The 25,042-nt window shown below is 42.4% G+C and overlaps 1 protein-coding gene across 2 annotated transcripts in view; it reads right to left on the reverse strand.

Moving 5' to 3' along the window:
- OCLN (occludin) overlaps positions 1–24,801 on the reverse strand; it is a 47,020-nt gene extending 22,219 nt beyond the window's left edge. Inside the window, exons 1-4 of one of the 2 annotated variants that reach the window (XM_080679285.1) lie at positions 24,703–24,801; positions 17,033–17,143; positions 11,434–12,109; positions 8,580–8,741 (exon numbers count right to left, since the gene is read on the reverse strand). In XM_080679285.1, the coding sequence (XP_080535411.1) occupies positions 8,580–8,741; positions 11,434–12,109; positions 17,033–17,082 (888 nt within the window). In that variant the 5' untranslated portion in view covers positions 17,083–17,143; positions 24,703–24,801. Of the gene's footprint in view, positions 1–8,579; positions 8,742–11,433; positions 12,110–17,032; positions 17,144–24,614; positions 24,671–24,702 lie in introns of those variants that run through there. The other variant, XM_080679284.1, reaches the window with a different exon arrangement.
- Between the last annotated feature and the right edge of the window lie 241 nt (positions 24,802–25,042).

Consider the following 25,042-nt stretch of genomic DNA (forward strand, 5'->3'; position numbering starts at 1 on the left):
CGTGAAGGCGGAGGCAAGCTGCAGGCAGCAGAAATCCACCCAGCAGGGCCCAACCAGCTTCCCTTATCTGGGATCTGCTGGAGGAGTCCTGGTCCTAGTGGCACCCACACCCCACATACAGACGGTAGAAGGGAAAGATAAGACAACAGAAGGAAAGACATGCTGAGGAAAAAGACACCTAAGCAACCAAAAAAATGACTCAGACTCACTCTGGAGACTATATTCAAAAAGGACAAGCACTCACACCGACCTTGTTTAAGGAATATGAGTAACTACTTCAGGTGAGGCACAGGAGAAGTTTTCCTAAGATACGTATTTCAATCCAGAGAACAAAAGTGTTTCTGAAATGTCAACGTGAAATAAATTCAAATAAAATAATTTCAAAAGGTCTTCACAAGAGGTAATTATGAGGACAAAATTTTATTCAAAATTTAATTCTACTCATAAGAAGAGTTCTGATTATGCCACTTGTGGGGGGAAAAAGCACACCTTTGTAACCACATCTAACACTCCTTGGAAAATTCATGAAAATATCCTAAATCCCTGTGGGGTGCTAAAGGGAAAACAGGGGGTGGCTCTATTCAACCCTGCTCCAAACCCTGTCAGCATTGTGCCTTCCCGGGGGGGGGGGGCGGGGGGGCGGGGGGGGGGGCGGGTGCTAAGACAGACTACTCAATCCTGTGTGGGAAGGCTATTGACTCATGCCCAGACTCCCTCCCACCCTGACCCTTCTAAATCACAGATGGGATTAAAAAAAGAATGTTCTAGGGCCCTTTGAAAGAAAATATTTTCTCCCCCAAAACACAGTTTGGGGAAACCACTTCTTTCCATGCAAAACAACTTCATATGTCATTTGGAATTAGTACGAGCAAAAGGAGATTTCACAGCCATTCCCCATGTTTCTCTTCATCCCGTCTTCATTCCCAGTTCACAGAAGGGAAAAAGAGACAGGCTCCACCTGCATCAACTCACGTAGCAATCTGACAAGTCACCTGCCTCTAAGAACAAGAGGAAAGTTCACCTGTTATGTATTTATGACCTGTCTATTCCTCACCACTGCCCGAGTAGATACAATTATCTCCACTTTCAGATGCGGAAATTAAGCCTCTACAATTAAATTAATTTGCTCAAGGTCACACAGAAGGTGATGTGGTAGACAAGGGATTTGAACCCTAGTCCACCTGGCTCCAAAGGCCAACGCTTTCTCACTTAAACTGCAACCTCAGTAATTTAAATATGGCTTGGCGTGCCTATCTAGTCTGGGTACTGACTAGTCCCTGTAACAAATGGAGTCATTCTCTTTCCTCAACTCCTCACCACACCCTAATGAGATGTGAGGTAAATCCATTTTGAAGAGCCTTACTTGCCTTTTAGACAAAAGTAAAAGCACCTTCTGACACAAAATTACTGTGAATCTGTGCTTCAGTCACCAGGTGCCTTTGCTTAGGTCAGAGTGTAGAAACACCACCCTCAGAAGGGGAACAGAAGGGCCTTTCCTGCTTGGTAATTATAGTGGAGAAAGAACAGACATCAGAGGGAGGAGTCCCTTAATCTCAAAGTACCATCTCCAGTTTTACAACCTGCGTCCACTTTCAGACCAGTACGTGGCCCAACTTGTTTTTCCTGTTTTCTGAGATTATACCCACAAGATGCTCCCCCAACAAGAGCCTCAAAATTGCCTCTGGAAAGTTCCCTCAGACTTTTCTCCACCCTGGGCCTCCTGAAGGCAGATGTTCCCAAATGTACTAATCCCACAATTGAAGAGCTCATGGACCAGGTTTGAGCCCGTCTGATTCACTTACTGTTGATCAAATGGCACTGAGGAGTTAGCAAACACAGTGTCCCCAACAGAAGTTCATGCTGCCCGTTGGGAAATACTAACATATATCAACAAAGATGAATTCTGAAACTCCCTAGGAGTCAATGAATTGTTAACAGAGCTTTGGAAGAGGGTGAGCTGGAGAAACCTTATCCTCAGTGAGTGATAACATTCAAGGCCTCCTTGCTCTAGAAACGGAAGTCCTGGTGCAGACTGTATTTTAATACTCATGTATCTTATGCCAGCGCTCCCCAACAGGTATGCCACAAGGCCCGGAACACCTTAGTTCTCAGAGCCGGTGGTCAGTCACCATCTGGGGTTCCAAATGCCCTCGTTTCCTCCAGGACTCTGTACAATGTTACCGTGACGCGGAAAAGGCCCCGTGCCTACCTTAACTCAGTGCAGCGTGGCTCTGCAGGGCAGTGGTTCTCAAAGTGTGGTCCCCAGACAGCAGCATCCACGTTACTTGGGAAACTCATTAGAAATGCAGACTCCCAGGCACCATTCCAGAGCTACTGAATGAGAAATTCTGGGGGTGGGGCCCAGCAAGCTGTTTTAACCATTCCTCCAGGTGATTCTGATGCTTGTAAGGTTTAAGAACCACTGACCAAGGCAGACAACTGCCCCATTTGGACCATTATACTATCACCTATCATTAGTTCTAAGTAGTGCTTGAAATCTAGGAATTCCTGCTTTCAGAGAGCCACAAAGGCATCACTAGTTTCACCACATACTCCACCTCCTACTGCATCTTCCATTACAACTCTTAACCCGGCTCCCCGGGATGCCCTGGCCTGCTCGCCCACCCACCCCTTTTCACTCACAGGGGTGCCAGACAGACAGGGCCTCCGCACTCTGTGCTGGTGGGTTCTAAAAGTCAGTAGCCAGATAGGGCACTTCCACTTTGGTATCATTTTGACTCACCTGAGGCCACAGGTAACAGTATACCAATATAGCATACCAATAGTCAGAAGCCCTGTAAAATGACTGCTTTTACATTAAAGAATGCTTGTAAGTGGCTGAAAATTAAAAAGCTATTCAGCCCTAGCCCATGGGCTCAGCGGCTAGAGTGTCGGCAGGTGCACTGAAGGGTCTCGGTTTCGATTCCTAGTCAAGGGCACATACCTGGGCTGAAGGTTCAATCCATAGTCCCAGTCCAGGCATGTGCGAGAGGCAACCAATCGATGTGTCTCTCTCGCATTGATGTTTCTGTCTCTCTCTCTTCCCCCCCTCCCTTCTACTCTCTCTAAAAATCAACGGGAAAAATATCTTTGGGTGAGAATTAACAACAACAAACAAAATCTCTTCAAATTTCTTCAGATGTCTAATGCCGATTACCACCACTGCTCAGTCCCAGTCACCTACCCCATCCATATCTGTTTCCCCCATCCTGTGTACAAGGAGATGTTATTCAGGGCCTGCCTATACCCTTTCAGAAAAGAAAAAAAAAATGTTTTTATCAGAACTTGTAGCTAGCTTATAACCTTACAAGTAAGAGGAAAATTAAGTTAAACTGCAACCAATATTAAAGTACTTACATTTTAGGTCCTCTTAGCCAAGTTCCCTTATTCACACTCATCATTGCAAATGCTAACAACTACTACTCTAGCTAAAATGTATTGGGCATTAATAAAATATGCGCTGGTCCAGACTGACCTAAGCCCTTTAATTGTTACGGAATCAGCAAATCTGTAGGTGGAACTTGTATTTTCCCCATTTATACGTGAGGAACCTGTTAAATAAACAGACAAAGGGACAGTCTTCATCACCACAAAGAACAATCAGGAACCCTGTCCCTTCTCTACACCCAGCCAGCTCATCCTTACTAGCTCCTACCTTGTCAGGTAAATCCTGGGAGCAATGCTGCATAAATGTTGCATCACAGTGTCAAAGGCTTAGAAACTTATAGAAATAAAGCTACCTAGATAACAAACTTAGCTTTAAGTATTTCCTACGTAAAAATAAAATCTTTTTTTAAAAGGATTTTTTAAAAATTAATTTTGAGAGAGAGGAAGTGAGGAGAGAAACATCAATGTGAAAGTGAACCACCAATAGGCTGCCTCCTGCACGCCCCCTACTGGGGATCTAACTGGCAACCTTTTGGTGCACAGGATGATGGCCAACCAACCGAGCCACTCCAGCCAGGGCTAAAAATAGAATCTTTTTAAAAATATATATTTTATTGATTTTAGAGAGAAAGGGAGAGGGAGATAGAAACATCAATGATAACAGAGAATCATTGATTGGCTGCCTCCTGCACGCCCCCTACTGGGGATCGAGCCCACAACCCAGGCATGTGCCCTTGGCTGGAATCGAACCTGGGACCCTTCAGTCTGCAGGCCGATGCTCTATCCATTGAGCCAAACCAGCTAGGGCTAAAAATAGAATCTTTTAAAACAAATTACTACTTGGTAACAATGGAGAAACAAGTTTAAGGCATGCTGTCTCCAAACTTAGCCTACACCTGTTTCTGACATAATCATGTGGCAATAACAAGAAAAGGTGCAAATTAGCAGACAGGCAGAAAATACTCATTGATAGCTGGTATGCTGATCTGTAGTAGAGATAAGCATTTTACACATATATTATCATTCTAATCTATTAGTTATACTCAGTACAGTTGACCCTTGAGCAATGCAGGGTTTAGGAGTGCCAGACCCCTTGTAAAACTTAAGTTGACCCTCCCCATACGCAGATTCCCAACTATGGATCGAAAATATACTATTTTCTCCAATTCTGTTGACAAAGAAAATTGTGTCTCAGAGGGAAAAAAGACACACACACACACACAAGAAATACAAGTTATAACAGCAAACTTGTCCTGCAGATTAGAATGTCAAGTCTGAGACAAATTACTGAAGTCATCTGCAAACCTCAGTTTCTCTTATGAGAGTCCATACAGCAGTATTGCAGTTAGGGTATTAACAAGGTGGCTAGCCTGGAAGAATTGTAATGGAGTTGAAAACTTTCTATCACCTAGTCACGCCGTGGTCGGCAAACTGCGGCTCGCAAGCCACATGCGGCTCTTTGGCCCCTTGAGTGTGGCTCTTCCACAAAATACCACGGCCTGGGCGAGTCTATTTTGAAGAAGTGGCGTTAGAAGAAGTTTAAGTTTAAAAAATTTGGCTCTCCAAAGAAATTTCAATCGTTGTACTGTTGATATTTGACTCTGTTGACTAATGAGTTTGCAGACCACTGAGTCCTAGTGACTTGCAACACTGTAGTGAAATGCATTACTCACGTGTTTGTGATGATGCTGTGGTGTAAAAAAACCTATGCACTGTTAGTTGTATAAAGGTATAGCACATACCTTTACATCGAATTATGTACAGTACATAATACTTGATAATAAACAACAATGTTAACGGTTTATTTAGTTACAACACTATACTTTTTATTGTTACGGTATTTGAGTGTCCTCTTTCTACTTATAAAACAATGTTCGCTGTAAAACAGTATGCTGTGTTATGTTGGCAGGAACCTCAGAGATCTTGCATTTGCTGTGTCTCTTGATTGCATTGTCTCTCGTAATTGATTTAATACCATGTTTTGTACAGAAACATGCTATTCATGCTTGTAGCCTAGAAGTAACAGGTTATACCATATAGCCTGGATGTGTAGTAAGCTATACTATCGAGGTCTGAGTAAGTCTACACTATGATGTTCACAATGATGAAATCGCCTAAGGCGCATTTCTCAAAACTTATCCCCATCGTTCATCAATGACTGATTGTACTTTAATTCAGAAAAAGTACCCATTAGTTCTGGGGTTTGAGGACATACAGAAAAAATAAAGGTCTGTAAATTTGTTAAAAGGACCTTTAAACATTTAAAATACAACAATGTTGGCACAAACTTAAGTGAGCTTCAAAGAACTAGGTTAACACCCAGTATGCAAACATGGTCTGTTTATTTTACAAAGTACAAGATATACAGAAGGGGGAGGTAGAAAAAAAAAAAAAAACTAAAATTCCCTAGGAAGGCAGAGAAACCATTGTGCTAAAGATTCAGAGACAGGAAATTAGAAAGTTGCACATTTCCTGAGGAGGTCCAAGATGGTGACAGCGTAGGAGGATGCAGAACTTGCTCCTCCCAAGAATGCATTGAAATATACATCTATGTATAGATCAAATACTCCTGAGACAGCAGAGGGCTGGATGCTCATCTGCTGAACAACAGAGAAGGTGGGAAATCGAGGGTGCAAGGTCAAAGGTGCTGGTTTTGAGTTTAGCAAAGCAAACTTGGGCAGGTGAGTGGAGGATGAAAGGAAAAGCAATACACCCGTGGCTAAAACCACCTCTAAGTAGCTTATCTATAATAATAAAAGTGTAATATGCAAATCGACCAAACGGCCGAATAGCCGTCCGGACGACCATGCTATGACACACACGGGCACCAGGCCAGCCAAGGAGGTGCAATGCAATTGGTGGTGGTGGTGGTGGTGGTGTGTGGCGGGGGCCACCATCATCCCACAATCGCCCCTCAGAGGGAGGCCCAGGCCACTGGCCGGCAGGGCAATCAATCGTGGGGGCTCCATGATCACTCCAAAGAGGGAGACCCAGGCCACCCTCTGCAGGGCGATGGATCAGGGACTCCGCAATGGATCAGGGACTCCGCGATTGAGCGCCCTGCAGAGGAAGGCCCAGGCCACTGACCCGTGCGGGCTGCGGTGGGTCCTCCCTCTGTGGGGCAACTGATCGCGGGGCTCCTGGACTGGGAGAGGGTGCAGCCTGAGCTGAGGGACCCCCCCCCACCAAGTGCACGAATTTCATGCACCAGGCCTCTAGTTTCAAATACTAGCCTTCCTTATGCCGTTTATTTGGAGAAAAGAAGGGAAAGGGAAAAGAAATGAAGAATTTGCAAGTATCACATAAAACACTAGCATGCCAAAATTGTATACCTGCTATTTATCAGATGATTCTTTAAGTTTCATACAGCGAAACAGTTATTTCTACAGAGAAACTATTAAGTATACATCAAACAGCCTAGTCTGGGCTATCAATTTTTCTAGAGATTCAGTGAGGAAGCATTATAAAAATAATGCCTTTTAATAAGCTAAATCCTTTCCACTGCATCATCATCGTCACCTCCATAAGTTATGATTAGCCTTTGCCAAATTATCAAAAGCACCTGGAACTGACTAAACATTCATGACAGTAAAATCAGACGAGAGCCCAAAGTTCACTGGGACTCTATTATTACTGGCTCTGGTCTCTCTTAAGTCAGTTTTTTTTTTTTAAGGCTCTCGAAACCTTAAGTAAATAAATCCAACAGCCAGTGAAAACTGACACGCCCAGAAACTCCCAAGAAACATTTACTTCATAGTTCACAATAGACTGTCCTATTCCATCTGCGTTGGCCTTGCCTGGGGCTAAAGGTTAAAGGAAAACATTCCTTAACACCTTCACACTTTATGGGTGGAAAAACTGAGGACGGACAAAGAACAATCCATCCTAACACAGGATTTCTTCAAGGGCAGGGACATAGAACTATCATTTCCATGGCATATACCCCACCTTCTGACTTTCCTAAGACTGCTTAATTTTTGCTCCGTAACTAAAAAAAAAAAAATCAGCCCTGGACCGTGCTCGGTTGGAGCACTGCCTCGTACACCAAAAAGGTTTCGGGTTCAATTTCCAGTCAGGGCACTTAATCAGACTGCAGGTTCGATCCTGGTCAGGACACACAGAAGGCAACCGCTCAATGTTTCTCTCTCACACTGATGTTTCTCTCTCTCTCTTCCTCTCCCTCATCTCTCTGTAAAATCAGTAAAAATACGCCTTTCATCTGCATTTCTAGGATTCTTCCAACACAAGATGTATGCGACGCTACAGCTAAAGGAGCCTTCGGGATGATCAATATCTACCTCTGACCAGCAGTACCCACCCTTAGCCCTTTCCACTGACCTCCCACTAGCCAACAAATAAGTAAGTAAAAAATCCTATCCTGGAACCAGTGTCCAGGATTCTCAACTAACCCTCATGGAAGCAATCAATCTGCTCAAAGAACCCTACAATGGCAGTTTCTGGGGTTGGTCCCAACATCATCCTAACAGAGGATTTCTAAGAAACAAAGTCTTACTCCAAACATCTCTAAAGACAGGTTAGGTTTTCAATAACATGCATTGGGGAAATACTTTTGAAGAGAGGGACTTTGTGGGCTTTCAGCAAATCATATAACATAGGAAGTTACCTACCAGTGGTTTATCAGTATATACAAAAAAGGAAATTGCTCTAATCTCTCTTGGCCTCATTAAGTGGTTCATAGATACTGTGAATATTAGCGCAGAACCCGACACTGTGATTCACCAGGCTGTACTCCATGTAAAAAAGTTTAAGTCTGCCACCTGCTACCACTCCAAAAACACCCTTTGGCAATCTTGATCCCAGGGAGTACCCTGGGTAATAGTGTTTCCCTCCAAAGGATAAGCAGGAAAGTAAAAGGTGACTGGGTGGGGGTGGGGAGTTGTGTTAATTCCTTCCACATGATTAGTTTATTTTTTTCACATGATTACTTGAGAATCAATCCATTTTCAGTGCCTAGATCTACTTCTTGAAAATGGAAACCTCATTTTTACCTTATAGTAAAATAATTTCTACTTACCCCACCTTCTTAAAGTAAAACCTGAGACCAAAACTTTTGAAACATAGACAATAATTCTAAGAACAGAGTTTCACAAAGCACTAAAGGTCAAGTTCAGAGACAGAAACCTAGGGGTTTAATGAAAGATTGGATGCTTGCTGGTTTTTTTAATACTCACCCACTCTTCAACATTGGGGGGCTGCTCATCATAAACAGGCTCCTTGTCCCACAAAATATTTGACTTGTCATACTGGTCCATCTTTCTTCGAGTTTTCACAGCAAAGAATATTATTAAAGCAAAAGCCACAATAACCATGAATCCCAGCACAATGGCAATGGCCTAAAAAGGGTGAAAATAATGATATAATTACATTTTAATTGCTTACTTCAGCTCAATGCACCCTCTGCAAGTACCTAATCCACCCTTTACAAATACCCTACTAAATATCTGTGACTTAACTGATATAAAACTGATACAAATGGCTGCATTTTAGAACTATGAAACCTTCCCATACTAGTTAACGCTAGCAAAACACAAACCCCTTAATTCCATCCTCAGAATACAGTTAATTAACATTAGGTACTATCATCATCCCCATTTCAGAATTTTACAGGAAACTATTCCCAGCTAAAGCTTGAGCACCAAGGGGCCGTATTTTACAGAGGATCAGCCTTACCATTAATTATGCAGACATAATCTAACCGAGCTACAAATGAGAGGAACCTGACTAATGATTCATTTAGTCTAGCAGGTTTTTCTGTTTTGGAGTCTTTCATCTACTTACTAGAAAGGGCTCTGTGACAAGGAAACCCTACCCATGACTGTTCTCCCAGTGCCTGGAAGATGTGTTAGGTGGTACACTGGCCCAGAGGCACCTGGAGTTGAGGCACCAGGACTCTGCCCTGGATATATGGGTAGCAAGAGGATCTCTCCGCAACTATCTAACAGTGATATCCTTTCTCAAAGAATACATGTTGGGTAGTCAGAGGACTAAAAAGGATGGGGCTGTGGTAAGATAGGAGTACTGACCCTCAGCCCTGTTAACCATAGCTACATCTGAATGTCAACCACAGATATTCTGAAAGCCTACAATTGCAGGGAAAACATTTCAGACTTCAAAAGAGGCAAAAGAATGAGAATTCCTGAGTCAGTTAGTAACCCAGAAACATTTTCTGAATATAATTAGGGGGTGACTCATGGTTACTGAAGGCAGGGTTTTCTACCCCACCTGCACATTTGAATCACCTGGATAGCTTTTAAAAATACTGGCTTACATACTAAAACTTACAAAACACTTTGAAAGAAATTAAAGATGACCTAGGTAAATGGAAAGACATACTATGTTCATGTATTAGTAGACTTCATGTAAAGATGACAATACTCCCCAAATCGATCTACAGATTCAATGCAATCCTTCAAAATTCTAGCTGGCTTTTTTTTCCCTCCAGAAATTTACAAGCTGATCCCCAAATTCATATGAAAACACAAGGGACCCAAAATTTAGCCAAAATGATCTTGAAAACGAACAAAACTAGCAAACTCTCACTTCCTGATTTCAAAACATACAAAGCTACAGTAATCAAGATAGTGAGGTACTAGCATAAGGATAGAAATATAGATGAATGGAATCAAATTGAGAGTTTAGAAATAAATCCTGACATTTATTGTCAATTCATTTCTGACTAAGGCATGGACAATTTAATGGTGAAATAGTTCTTTCAATAAATAATACCAACACAACTGCGCAAAGAATGTCAGACTCCTTCCTTATACTATGTCCTAACTGAATGGATCACAGACCTAACTGAAAGAGCTAAAATTAAGTCTTAGAAGAAAACACAGGAGTAAATCTCTGTGACTCTGAATTAGGTCAAGTGTTCTTAGATATGACACCAAAAGCACAAACAAAACAAAAAATCAAACCTCGTCAAAATGAAAGGCTTTTGTGCAGAGAACAATAGAAAAATATACAGAAAGTGAAATGAAAATGGTAAAATGAGAGAAAATACTTGCAAATCACACATCTATAAGGGACTTGTATTCAGATATATAAAGAGGTCTTACAACTCAATAATAAAAATGCAAGTAGCCCAATTAAACAATTGACAGATTCTAATAGCCATTTCTCCAAAGAAGATATATGCACAAAGAGAACAAGCTCAACATCATTCATTCACTGTCAAAGAAATGCAAATCCAAACCAAAATGAAGTGCCACTTCACACCCATTAGCATGGCTGGAATCAGACAGACAAAAACACTGTTGGTGAGAATGTGCATAAACTGGAATCCTATATGTTTCTGGTAAATTTAAAGTAATGTAACCACTTTGGAAAAGTCTGGCAGTTCCTCAAAAGGTTAAGCACAAAGTCACCATAAGACTCAGCAATTCCACCCCTAGATATAGAGTCAAGAGAAATTAAAACACAGGTTCACACAAAAAGCTTACACACAAATGTTCAGGGCATTATTCATAACAGCCAATATGGAATTAGCCCATATGCGCCCATCAACTGATGAATAAAAAAATTTGGTATATCCAAATAAAGGACTAATATTCAGCAATAAAAAGGAATGAAGTACTGGTGCCTGCTACAACATGAACCTTAAAAACATTGTGCTAAATGAAGTCAATCATAAAAACATGCATATGTATTGTGTGATTCTGTTTATATAAAATCCAGAATAGGCAAATCTATAGAATAGGTCTGGGAAGAGTTAGAGAAATGACAATTGACTGTATGAATTAGTGAAATGTTCTTTGGGGAATAGTGAAAGTGTTGATTGTGGTGATGGTTGCACAACTCTGTGAATATACTAAAAACCAACAAACTGTATTCTAAATGGATGAATTATGTGGTATGTTAATTATATCTCAATAATGACACCTAGCCCTTCTCCCAGAGTCTGATTAAAATAGAAGTGGGGTCTTGGCAACAATATTGTTTAAAAGTTCCCAAAGTGGTCCTATTATTAGCATCCCGAGTTGAGAGTCTCTGACGCAAGGTGTGAAAAAATAAAATTACTCATACCTCTTGGGGATCCACCACACAGTAGTGATACAAATACTGATCCACGTACATTCCAGAAGTTGTAGGTGAATAAAACTGGTTGCAGAGGGCAATGATCTGTGAACCATACATAGATCCAGAAGCCTGGGCAGTTGGATTGACTCCCATTATATAGACGATTGTGGCAATAAACACCATGAAGCCCAGGATAGCACTCACGATTATCACAGTCAGGTAATATCTTCTTGTTCTAGATATTTCAGATCTTATAACACTAGTAACAAATATCACCAATGCAGCAATGAAACAAAAGGCAGCCATGGATATTAGGAAGCCCTTTGCCGCTCTTGGATCTGTATAGCCTGTTCCATAGCCATAACCGTAGCCATAACCATAGCCATTTCCGAAGCTTCCAAAGCCACTTCCAGCATAAGGGTAACCTATACCACCTCCTAGTATGTTGCTCCCATAGCCTCTGTCCCAGCCAAGTGTGGAGGCGACACAGGCAAATATGGCAATGCACAGCACAATAATGAGCATAGACAGAATCCGAATCACTCCTGGAGGAGAGGTCCATTTGTAGAAGTGGAGAATTTCATCTTCTGGGTAGAAAGAATACGCCGTATGAGAGAGCATTGGTCGAACATGCATCTCTCCACCGTACATGTCATTGCTTGGTGCGTAATGACTTGGTTTGCTGAAATGCACATGAAAACAATTTCAAGTTAGCACTTTTTGGAGATAAGCGGAAAGAAAGTATAAAATACCTAGAATAACTTAAGCAAACCATTGGCCAAAAATAATAAAATAAACAAACAAACAAAAACCCTATTGTTAGTACTGCCCCAACTGCCATGGGGCAATTTACGTGTCCCCCAAAATTAATGTCAGCATCCTAAATCCTAGTGTGATGGTATTAGGAGGTGGGGCCTTTGGGAGAAAATTAGGTCATGAGGTAGAGCCCTCATGAATGGGAATAATGCTCTTATAAAAAAGGTCTCAGAGAGCTCTCTCACCTTTCCCATCAAGTGAGGACTCAACTAGAAGTTGGCAGTCTACAACTCGGAAGAGGGCCTTCACCAGGACCTGAAAATGTTGACACCCTATCTTGGAATTCCAGCCTCCAGAAATGAATTTCTGTTGCTCAGGAGCTACCCAGTCTATAGTCCTTCGTTATATCAGCCTGAAGTGACTCAGATACGCCCTGAACAGTAAAGATACCTGTGCATCACAATCCCCTGGAGGGCTTATGGGCCTCCACCCCAGAAGTTGCTGGGTCTGCAGATCTGGGGTCGGACACTTCTCCCAGTGCTGCGGATGCTGTTGGTCTGGGAACCATAGCTTGAGATTCACTGCTCTAGTTTCTATGTATGGAACAGAAGTTCTCAAATTTTGCTACATATTAGAATCACCTGGGAATGTGCAAAATCCCCAGATGAAGAACTTCATACCAGTTAAATCATGATACCTGGGGGTGCAACCCATGAAGTTTAAAACAATGGTGTCAACCCTTCTGCCTGTGTGACTTGAGAGCAGTGCATTCAGACATGACACCTATAATGACCTACCGATGCACACGTGCAACTCCTGGTAACCACACTCTCCTAAGAAGGCACATTCATTCATTTATTCAACTGACAGCTATTTCCTGGAACCAGGCTGGCACTGTGCTCGGTACTGGGGATACAACAATGAACAGCACAGTGTGGGTCCAGGATCCTCCCAGAGCTGAGTCTCTATCAGGGCCGGAAGACATTAATTCCTACATGATCTATAATTAGTTATGGTGTTATAAAGTAAATCAAATATGTAACGAGGGCTCATGAAGGTGATGCCTAATTGGATCTTGAGTCTCCTATAAAAATATCTTGCAAACTCCAGTAATTGATGTATAAACATGGCTTGTGAAAGGCACACTGATGTGTGGACAGACTGAATTTAAGAACTGCATGCCTTGGGAGACAAAATTCAATTCCCAAACTGACCCCAGCCCCTTTTGTTTTTGCCACTATTCCCACAGTCCACCTTCCTCACCCCAGGGCACATCTTACTGCTAGGTGCTTCAAAGAAATTACCTGAGTATATGAGAATAAAAACCGATATCCTGGTCCTTGACAATGTCAAGTATGGAAGCTCTATAACCCATCCTACTCGAATATTTGGGGCTGTCATGGACAGTGTAGCTTTGAACATCCTGAACATCTTGTATGCTAGCACACACAGCACTTACTCTCCTAGGGTATGTACCCAGAAGTAGAATTTCTGGGTCTTTTATTTTAGTTTCAGCTCCACCAGACAATGTCAAACTGTTTTCCAAAATGATTGTATCAACTTACACTCCCATTAACAGTGTAATGTTCACAGAAGTATTGCTTGTGACAACCCAAAACAAGAAACAGTCCAAATGGGTGCTATACTGTTATTTATAAGAAATATATATATTTGGTCACTCACTCAGATGACCAAATATATTTTTCTCATTGTATTTGGTCTTGCACAATTCCTGGCTCACAACTCCAGGAACTCTTGGAATTTCCTAAAAGTTGAGGGAAAAGGGTGTCTTTTGTTATGTTAATGAGGTGGTTTGTAGAAAGCACTAAGGATGGGGGAGAGTTGGAATTTTCAGTCCTCACCCCTACTTTCCAAACTCCACCCAACCACACACACCACCTTCAGGGAGGGGAGAGAATCAATGACCAAAGGCCAGTGGTTTAATCAATCATTACTGGCAACGAAGACTACAAAAACCCAAGAGAAGGGTTCAGAGCGTCTGGGTTGGTGAACACGTGGAAATTCAGAGAGAGTGGTGCACCTGGAAAGGGCATGGAAGCTCTGAGTCCCTTCCCACACACCTTGCCCTATGAATCTCTTTCATGTGGCTGTTGCTGAGTTATGTCCTTTACAATAAACCAGTGATCTAGTAAGTAACATGTTTCTCTGAGTCCTGTGAATCATTCTAGCAAATTAACCGAACCCAAGGAGAGAGTTGTGGGAACCTCTGATTTATAGCCAGTCGGAAGTGCGGGTAACAACGTGGCATTCTGAGTTGGAGAGGGTCGTTGGAACCTCCCATCTGTAGCCAGTTGGTCAGAAGCACAGAGAGCCTGGCCTTGTGGCTGGCCTCTGAAATAGGTATGTTTGGGGGTGGGGCAGTCATTAACCTGTGGCATCTAATGCTATCTCTGGGTAAACTGAGTTGAATTCTTGAACAACCTGTTGTTATCTGAGAATTATTACTGGGGTGGAGGGAAGCAGTCTTGCAGGATTGAACCCTTAACTTATGGAATCGAACTCTATCTCCAGTGTCAGAATTGAGGGCACCCTGCTGGTATCCTGAGAATTGTTGGTTGGTGTGTGGTGAACCCCCCACATTAGAACTGGATCCAGGGGCCCAATTTAATGGGTAATTGTGATATATCCATATGATGGAGCTACAGAGCTAGGCTCTAATATGGCAGCCACTGGCCACATGGACTTACTGACCACTTGAAGTGTGGCCAGTCCAAACTGAGATGTGCTTTTAAGTGTAAAATACACAGTGATCACAATAAGAAGAAAAATGTAAGACCAGCAAGAGAGAACCCTAATATTAACTATGTACTATGGCTGATAATGATGTGTCAATGTAGGTTCATCAATTATAACAAATGTTATCACTCTGGTGGGGGATGTTGATAATGGGTGATGCTATGCATGTGTGGGGGCAGGAAGAATATGAGAAATCTCTGTACCTTCCTCTCAATTTTGCTATGATTGTAAAAGCGCTCTAAAATATAAAGGCTTAAAAAAACATACCCAGAATGTACACTATCCCATGAATCAGTCTTTATATGAATCTTGTGTTGAAATGATAGTATTTTGGATATATTGAGTTAAGTGAAATATATTATTAAAATTAATTTCTTTTATTTTCAATATGATTAGAAGAAAACATAAAATTATATATATGACTCACATTATATTTGTACAGCACTGCTCTGAAGCAAAAAATGAAGAAAATTTACAAACAAGTAAAACTTATATACTCTTTTGGATGCATAAAGTGGTGAGATAACGGAGAAAAGCAAAGTTCTGTCAGAACAGGACTTTGAGGTGTTGTTTCTTGACCTAGGTCAGTGGTTGGCAAACTCATTAGTCAACAGAGCCAAATATCAACAGTACGATTGAAATTTCTTTTGAGAGCCAAATTTTTTTAAACTTAAACTTCTTCTAATGCCACTTCTTCAAAATAGACTCACCCAGGCCGTGGTATTTTGTGGAAGAGCCACACTCAAGGAGCCAAAGAGCCGCATGTGGCTCACGAGCCGTGGTTTGCCGACCACGGACCTAGGTGATGATTTTGTTTTGTCTTTACTCATCATCTCATACACAAGTTCTGTGCCCTTTTCTATTTGTATATTATATTTCACCATCGTTTATAAAAGCAACATAAAATAAACATCAGGCTAATGGAACACTACTCAGTAACTATATTCTCTAACATTTTAATGACCACATTGTCATAAACAACTGTGTCCATACCATGTTCAAGTATTAGTCAGGAGGTTATGTACTAGTAATACGAACACAGCCCCACTACAATTACCAAAGAGTTAAAGCTACAAACTACTTAAAGGAGGCAATCCCCAGCAATGCTTGCTAACAAATTTAAAATGGAAGAATTCACTGTTAAATCCCCAAATAATTAGGGATGCTAAGAATCATCAATTTTGCTTCTTTTATATAATGGCAAGAATCACTCTTAAAATCGACAATGTAGAACACATGATGCTAAGTGAAAGAAGTCAATCACAGCCCTAGCTGGTTTAGCTCAGTGGACAGAGCATTGGCCTGCAGACTGAAGGGTCCCGGGTTTGATTCCGGTCAAGGGCACATGCCTGGGTTGCAAGCCTGATCCCCAGTTGAGGGCGTGCAGAAGGCAACTGATCGATGATTCTCTCTCATCATTGATGTTTCTTTCTCTCTCTCTCTCTCTCTCTCCCCCTTCTTCTCTGAAATCAATAAAAATATATTAAAAGACCACATGTATGATTCCATTTATATGAAATGTCCAGAATGGACAAACCTAGAACAGAAAAGTAGACTGGTGGTTGCTGAGTACAAGGGGGAAATAGGCAGTGACTTCTAATGGGTAAGGGTGTCTTTGGGGAGGCAGTCATAAAAATGTTCTAAAATTGTGATGATGCTTCCACAACTCTGTGAATACATTAAAATCACTGAACTGTCCAATCTAAATGAGTGGATTGTATGATGTGTGTATTAAACCTCAATAAAAGTGTTATTTAAAAAATTGATGCCATGTTGCCAATGGTCATTTAAACAAGGCATTAATATGGAAGTGTCATACCAATCGTGAAAACAAAAGGAATAAATATACATACAAATATAAGCCTAGACTATATTGAAGTAAAAATTAGAAACAGGTAACAATAGTTGTCTTTGCAGAGAAAAACTCATCCTGGAAATTATGGGTAAGAGGGAAACTCATTTTTCACTGAATACACATATTTTATTTTTAAAAGCAAACAAAAAAAATAGATGAAAATTTCAACAATAGGTACATATTTTTTTTACATGTGATAGACATTTTTAAAAGAAAACTGAAGAAATATTTACTTACAATTCATCAGGTCTATATGGAGGGGGACTTTCAAAAGGCCTCGATGACATGGTCGGTGGTCACCTGATCTTCAAAATGAGCAATGTCCTGTAGCTCCCAAGATAAGCCAATCTAAGCAACATAAGTAGGGTAATGGCATTACTACTGAGCTCAGAGTTTCCTTGCATCACTAAGAAAACTAGTGATACCAATCTCAAGTAACCTCTCACACCATGTTTATTTCTCTTGTCCTTCCCATTGCTATTTTTATACATTGGGCCATTAATTCCTTGAGCAGAGGAAATCACTGAGCACAGGAATTATTCAGCCTGGGAGTCCTCACAGCACCTCACACCATGCTCTGTACATCACTGGCGTACAAATATTGTTTACTTTGAAATTCTACATTGTAGTAATAAAAAATTCACAATGCTTCTACAGCATAGGTAAAAAAATTGTATTTATTTTTTTAAACAGTCTCTTCAAAGAACAAGATGGGCCCTAGCTGGTTTAGCTCAGTGGATAGAGCATCAGCCTGTGGACTGAAGGGTCCCAGGTTCGATTCCGGTCAAGGGCACATGCCCAGGTTGCGGGTTCAATCCCCAGTGATTCTCTCTCATCATTGATGTTTCTATCTCTCTCTCCCTCTCCCTTCCTCTCTGAAATCAATAAAAATACATATTTAAAAAAAAAAAAAAGAACAAGATGGGTATGAAAAAAAAAATTATTTAAATATGTTGTTTCATATTACCTTGGAAAGTTCATATAAAATGAGAATGCATATGAAAGTGCATATCGCCCAGTCGGTGTGGCTCAGTGGTTGAGCATCGACATATGTTCCCTTATCAATTCCCAGTCAGGGCACATGCCTGGGCTGTAGGCTCAGTCCCCAGTAGGGGGTGTGCAGGGGGCAGCAGATTGATGATTGCCTATCATCATTGATGTTTCTCTCTCTCTCTCTCCCTTCCTCTCTGAAATCAATACAAATACATTTTTTAAAAAGAAAAACAAAGTGCATATCTAGTAGAGTCTAACACATAGACCATCAATGTTAACTATAGCGTAATCTGGTTTAAAAAGTATATTTTTCTCATTACAAATGATTACAAGATGCATCTATGAATGGTGGGACTGTGGACAGTTTCCCCGTCTGCTTTTCTAAATCTTCAAAACGGGGCATAATTTTTACAAATTATGGGGGGAAAACATTAAATGCACATTGTATTAAAAGAGTCCTCTAGCCAAAACCGGTTTGGCTCAGTGGATAGAGCGTCAGCCTGCGGACTGAAAGGTCCCGGGTTCGATTCCGGTCAAGGGCATGTAACTTGGTTGCGGGCACATCCCCAGTAGGAGGTGTGCAAGAGGCAGCTGATCGATGTTTCTCTCTCATCGATGTTTCTGACTATCTATCCTTCTTCCTTCCTCTCTGTAAAAAATCAATAAAATATATTTAAAAAAAAAAAAAAAGAGTCCTCTAAGGCAAAAGCAGAATGATTTTGTTCTACCATTTCTCAATTTGTCCCAATTTCATTCAATCAACAAGTATTTATTAAGTGCCTCCACTATATCACAGGACCTATGGAAATTAAGTATGAGACAAAGTTCTCCTGAAGGTCACCCGGCCTACTACAACAGGCATTAATTAGGACCGAACTACAAGATAAAGTGCAGTATGGGGATGACCAAAGACTTAAAGAGGAAGTGGAAAGGAAGGAAAAAGGAAGGACACTTGAGCAAGACCTGTATCTTCCCTGGCCGGTGTGTTCAGTGGTTAGAGCGTTGGCCCATGCACCAAAGGGTAGCAGGTTCCAATCGTAGTACCTGAGTTGCAGGTTTGATTCCTGACCTAGGCTGGGTGTGTGCAGGAGGCAACCAATCGATGTGTCTCTCACACCTCTCTCTCTCTCTCTCTCCCCCCGCACCCCCATCTCCCCCACTCTAAAAATTAATGGAAAAAATATCCTCAATGAGAATTGACCAAAAAAAAGAATCAACCAATCAATGCAGGGATAGATGGAACAACAAATCGATATTTCTCTCTCTCTAAAAAGAAATATTAAAAAATCTATATCTGAATATATTAAAGTATCTAATGTTTTTTCTTCTCAAATAAAGTATGTGTAATCTTACATCACTATGTTAGAAACTGAATCAATTCAAACTCTTTAAATTTTATTCTTGCCCACCCAGCGTAGCAAGGGACCCCATTGCAGCAAGGGACCCCATTGATGTTTCCATCTCTCTTCCTCTCCCTTCCTCTCTGAAATCACTAAGAATATTTAAAAAAAAACTTTATTCTTTAAAAGCAATGGCAGCTATTGCCTACATCCTTAAGGACAATGAGTTCCAAATGTCTTAGAATAAAATACTGCCTAAATGTATATTACATAAAACCTCGAAGATGGAAATGTAGGGAACGTAGTAACATCAATACAGTTAGCATAACTTTTCCAAGCACAAAGAGGAAAGACAACTTCTCTACATTCTTTTCCTTCTAAAAACCACTTTATTGAATTATAACATACAGAAAGCCCACAAGTCGTAGGTGTACAAAGCCCTATAACTAGCATCCAAAAACACATATAAATGAACAATTTAGGCCAAAATATTACAATGCTATGAAAGTCCAGACTGTCAAATCTCAGAGGGAAGGCAGGGGTCGGGGGTTGAGGGATGGGAAGAGACCAACCAAAGAACTTGTAGGCATATATATGCATAACCTCTGAACACAGACAATAGGGTAGTGAAGGCCTAGGGCTGCGGGGAGGTGGTTGCGGGCTAAAAGAGGTCAATGGGAGAAAAAAGGGGACATATGTAATACTTTCAACAATAAAGATTTTTTTTAAAAAAGAATAAAAGTCCAGGTTAAATATCTCTCTAATTGAGATTCAGAAAAATATTAAGAAAAACTGAATTTAGACGCTATTTCTGAAGCTGAATGTCAAATACTGACCAACTGACCTGAGAGGAGAAATCTTATTCCTTCTATACCTTTCACTCACTCATTCAAGACTATGCCAAAAATTCCAGGCTCAATGATGGCTTTTGAACATTCTAAATTAATCTAGACCCAGACCACAGTTTAAGTTTTGTCAAAAATTCAAACAACAAAATCCCTTTCTAAACTACTATTTCCTAGATTCAGAGTTTAGTTGTCATGACTCCTCTGGTAACAGAGATTTTAAATTGTGGAGCAAATAATTTTAGAAAGCTAATTAAGAACAAGTCATGCCACACCAACTTCATTTCCTTTTTTGAGGTTACCAAACTGGTAGATGAAGGAAGTGCAGAGAGTGTCCTGAGAATCTTGAGCACATCCCTGCTGTACAAACAGTGTTGGGCAGATTTCTAAGAAGCTGAATAATGAAATCTAATTAAGATGAAAGAATGGACCATTTATGTCCACCTGGAGGGAGGTCTCCAGTGGTTCTGCTACACACCAAGTGGAGGCAACAAGCTTATCCAGATTTGCAGCAAGGGACCCCACTCGCTACAAGTCTATCAAACTGATGAAGTTCTCGGTAAGGTCAGAAGGATGATTGAAAGAAACCTAGTGGTTGTAAAAACTCACTGCCTGACACAAGTTCCTCATCTCTGAGCCTCACTACCATACTCTGTCAAATGGGGGATAACCCTAACTTCTGAGGTGGGATAACTAAATAAAACAATGAATTAAGCCTGGCCAGTTTGGCTCAGTGGTTGAACATCACCCATGAACCCAGAGGTCACAGCTGGATTCCAGGTCAGGGCACAAGCTCGGGTTGCAGCACAATCCCCAAGTAGGGGGCATACAGGAAGCAACCTATCGATGTTAATGTTTCTCATAGATGTTTCTCTCTCTCTCCCTCTCCTCTCCTCTCTCTCTAAAATGAATAAAAACATTTTTTAAATGTAAACTCTATTTTTAAAAACTAATAGTATAAGTACTGGATAAGGAGAGCAGGCTTAATAACTGTCCATTTTTAAAAGTGCATTTCCTTGGTGAGAATTTCAACAAAAGTTAACATATTATTCCAAACTCAGATAGCACTCACAGAGACAGTGCATGAATGTAGGAATGACACAGTTATTAAAAAGAAGCAAACCTCTGCATTATCTGAAAATTTGTACATCATGTTCCAACTAAGTCCCTCTCCAGAGAGTGATTTAAGATTACTGAAGATCTAGAAAAATCATGTCTTAACACAAATGATTGGAAAAACAGGAAATGCTTGGCCTGGAGAACTCAACATTAGAAGGACCACTATGGCAACCTTCAAATATCTGAAGAACCATCTTTGTAGTCCTAGACATGGTTCTTTGAAAACACACACACACACAACACCAGGGTCATATTCCCTCTCAATGTTAGGAAGTATCTCCCTCACCCTGACCCCACACACCCTTAAAAAAATAACAACTAACAATATGATCTGATGCCAATTATGCAAAGCTTAAGTTGTTTGATATTTGGGACTGGACAGGACTTAAAAGGTCTCTCTCCAGGCAGTCTGTGACTGTGCTTTAAGGCCACAGCCAAAGCAGAAAGTGAGCCAAAATACAGCAGACTGTTGTCCAATGTCCAGCACAGCAAGTCATAACAGTGAAAGGGACATAAGTCAAACAGCTGCGTTAAGAGTCAGGGGCAAAAGAGAAGCAACAAACACTTGTAGAATGTTGTGCTGAAAGCCAGCTAATGTTAACATAAAACGAAAGTTCCCTTCATGAAAATGTTTACTGGTCACAAGCTGTCCTAATAAAAAAAAAATAAAAAAAAACAAGCTATAAGATGGAAGTAGAAAAGTCTGAAAATACTAAGCCCAAAATTAATCCTTAAAGCAAATTGTCAAAAAATAAACTTTTTTATATTGAAGGGCAGTCTGCTCCTTTTCAACCTCATATAGCAATAGTTAATTTGTCTTTAAGAAGTTTTTTTTTTTAAGTTGTGCCTGATATTTAGGTTATAGGCACTTCATTAGTAAATTAAATTTTTGAAATTAGGCAAACTTTGAAATAGATAAGCTCTGTGCCAGAAAATGCATTTTAAATAACCTCTCCAGATAATTTTTTTAAATATATTTTATTGATTTTTTACAGAGAGGAAGGGAGAGGGATAGTTAGAAACATCGATGAGAAACATCGATCAGCTGCCTCCTGCATCTCCCCCGCCCACCCACTGGGGATGTGCCCGCAACCAAGGTACATGCCCTTGACCGGAATTGAACCCAGGACCCCTCAGTCCGCAGGCGGACACTCCATCCACTGAGCCAAACCGGCCAGGGCTCTCCAGATAATTTTTCAGCACACCATATATTCTGAGAATCACTGTCTAAAATAAAAGCGTTGATATTGTGAGTTTCCTGTCCAGAACACTCAGATCTTTACATGGCAGCGCCTTTGTTCAGTTCTCCATGCAAGTGTCACTTCCTCAGAGATGCTCTCCCAGTCCCTCACTCCATCCACTAAACCTGTTTTATTTAGAGGGCATTCCCGCCCCCCAACTAAATTATTAGTTTTTCTTTTCTTTTCTTTTTCCCCCCTCCCACTACTATCTATCTCTACTCCAACTGGAATACCGTCTTCACAAGCACTTAGATGTCTGTTTTGACCATCACTGTTATCCCTGATCCCTGGTACAAAGTGATGATCTACCAATATCTGATTTATAAAGACCAACAGCCCATATTACAGCTGGGGTTTCAACCCACCAGTGACCAGATTGAAGATCTTCGCTCATTACACCCAGTAAATACAATCCTTTAAGTTCAACAAACATAATTGAGCTTACAGTCTGAGAGGAAAAAGAGAGAAAAGGGTAAAATACACATAAAACATATAGGCATCAACTGAGAATTCCTTAGAAATGCAGAACTCCAGGCCCCATTTCTTTTCTATAATCAGAGTCTGTATTTTAGTAAGATCCCCAGGTGATTCATACCACATTCTAGATTGAGAAGGTAACTAGGTTTAAAGGTGTTTACTCATCTTTACAATGGAATTCTAATAAGGCCTACCTTTCAGAGTGGTTGATTAAATGATATAAGTACAAAAGCTTTTAGAACAGTGTCTCGAAAACAGGAGGCACCGCCCATGATTCCCTAAAATAACCTGCGAGTTGTTTAAATCTCACTATTCTGCTCTCCATCACCTAACAAAGGAGGCATCTAATAGCTCAATAAATGCAAAACTACAAAAAACACACAAGTGTTGCTTTGTCTAAGGAGTTATCTATTACTGTGGCTCCACCATTTAAAATATCTATTTTTAAAAATATCAGAAATTTAAAATAAAGATCCAATGTACAATGCAAAAGAAACATTGTTACGGTTATGAATGAGCAGTTTGAGAAATCTACCTCTGGATAAAAAGAACTCGTTTCAATCACAGCAAGAATGGCCAGCAGTGCCTTAAAGGTAAAGGTTTCTCTTTTCCAGGGATCCCAATACACCTGTTGTGCCCGAGGGCCACACACTAACCTGGAAGGCTGCCTCCTCCCCGCTCCAGGTCACTTCCCAGGTGGGCAGCTTGCCCAGCCAGCCCCAGGGCAGCTCCCGCCCGGTCGCTTCACCTGGGACACGAGGGGCTCGGAATTGCTCTTCCAGCCCCAAGGTGCAGAGGCCATTTTGGCCCCTCAGCCCACCTCCCCCCCGCGCACTTCCTCGGACAAAGACAACATGTCTGCTGGACCTGCAGGTCTCAAAACCCCGCGGCCGGCCGGGGGCAGGTCCGGGATCCGCGCGCCCCCGCCGCGCCCAGGAACAACCCCCGGCGGCAGGGCGCGCTGGCCCAGCGAGGACCGAGCGAGGACCGCCCGAGGCCTTCGGTCACAGCTGAGAATCCGAGCGTGAGCAGATTCCCTCGAAGTACTGCCTCCCTCGAAATTAAATCCCCGTCCCCCCAGCTTAAATCCACGGGGGCTCAGCCAGCTCCTCCTAAGTGGACTCAAAATTCAAAACATTCTGTCGGCGCGCCCCGTCACTCCAGGAATACAGTATTTCAAGATTTCAACCCAGCCACCCTCTCTCCCTGGGATACCCAAAGAGGTGAGATGGGGGCGGGAATGACGAAGTCCCCCGGGATCTAAGCCCCCTGGCCAGCGAGCGCCCCCAACGCTCCAGCCCTGGGGCTCAGGACCACCGAGGAGCCGGGCGCCGCGCCCCTCACCCTGAAAACCCCAAGAACTGCAGCCCGAAGAGCGGAGCGCAAGTCTCACTCACGAACCTCCCGCCTCCTAAAAGCGAAAAGTTGTCGGCGCCAGGCACAGGTACAATAAAGGGTTTCCGCCAAATAAGCTAATCGGCGCCTCCAAGTGGCCCAGGCTCCGGGACGCAGCGTCCAAGGCAGCCTCGCTCCGCGCACCCGCGCCTCACCGGTTCCCGCGAGTCCCAGTCCCGGAGCGAAACCGCCGCCGAAACCAACCCCGAGCGCCCTGCCCCCGCGCTTCCCCTACCAGACCGAGGCGCCGCGGTAGTCTGGGGTACCGTGCGCCCCGGGCGCCGCGCCCAACTCTCACCAACTCACAGTAGCCCAGCCCGACCCACCAGATCCACCAAGGACGGCGGGAGCCAAGGAGCGCGCTCACCTGGCGGGCGCACCTGACGCTGTGCGGACCGCCAGCACTCACCCCAGAACCTGGTAGGGGACTCAGCCCTTCTCCTGCTCTTGAGTCCCCCCCACCCCACCCCGGCAGCCCAGCCCCCGAGCATGCGCACCAATGCCAGGCCGGGCTGCGGGAGGTCGGCGGCCCCGCCCGGGCGACCCCACCTGCTGTACCCGGCACGGGCTCCTCGGCGCTCCGGCCAGCTCTCCTCAGAGTCTGCCGTCTCCGCCGGAGGTGGAGGTGTAGTGTGGCAGCCTCCTCCCTCCGTGACCCATTCACCTGAAACTCGGATGGGAGGGGGAAGGGAGAGGTGGAGAAGGAGGCGGGAGGACCGGCCTGCTCCGCACACCCTTGCAGAGTGCGGAGTTAAAGGAAAAGCTCCTTGTTTCGGGCGGAGGTGCGGGGACCCAGCGAGAGAAAGGGCTCGGGCTTCCGGAAACTCGGGGGTGGTC

Source organism: Plecotus auritus (genome assembly GCF_963455305.1).
Source record: "Plecotus auritus genome assembly, chromosome: 7".
NCBI lineage: Eukaryota > Metazoa > Chordata > Mammalia > Chiroptera > Vespertilionidae > Plecotus > Plecotus auritus.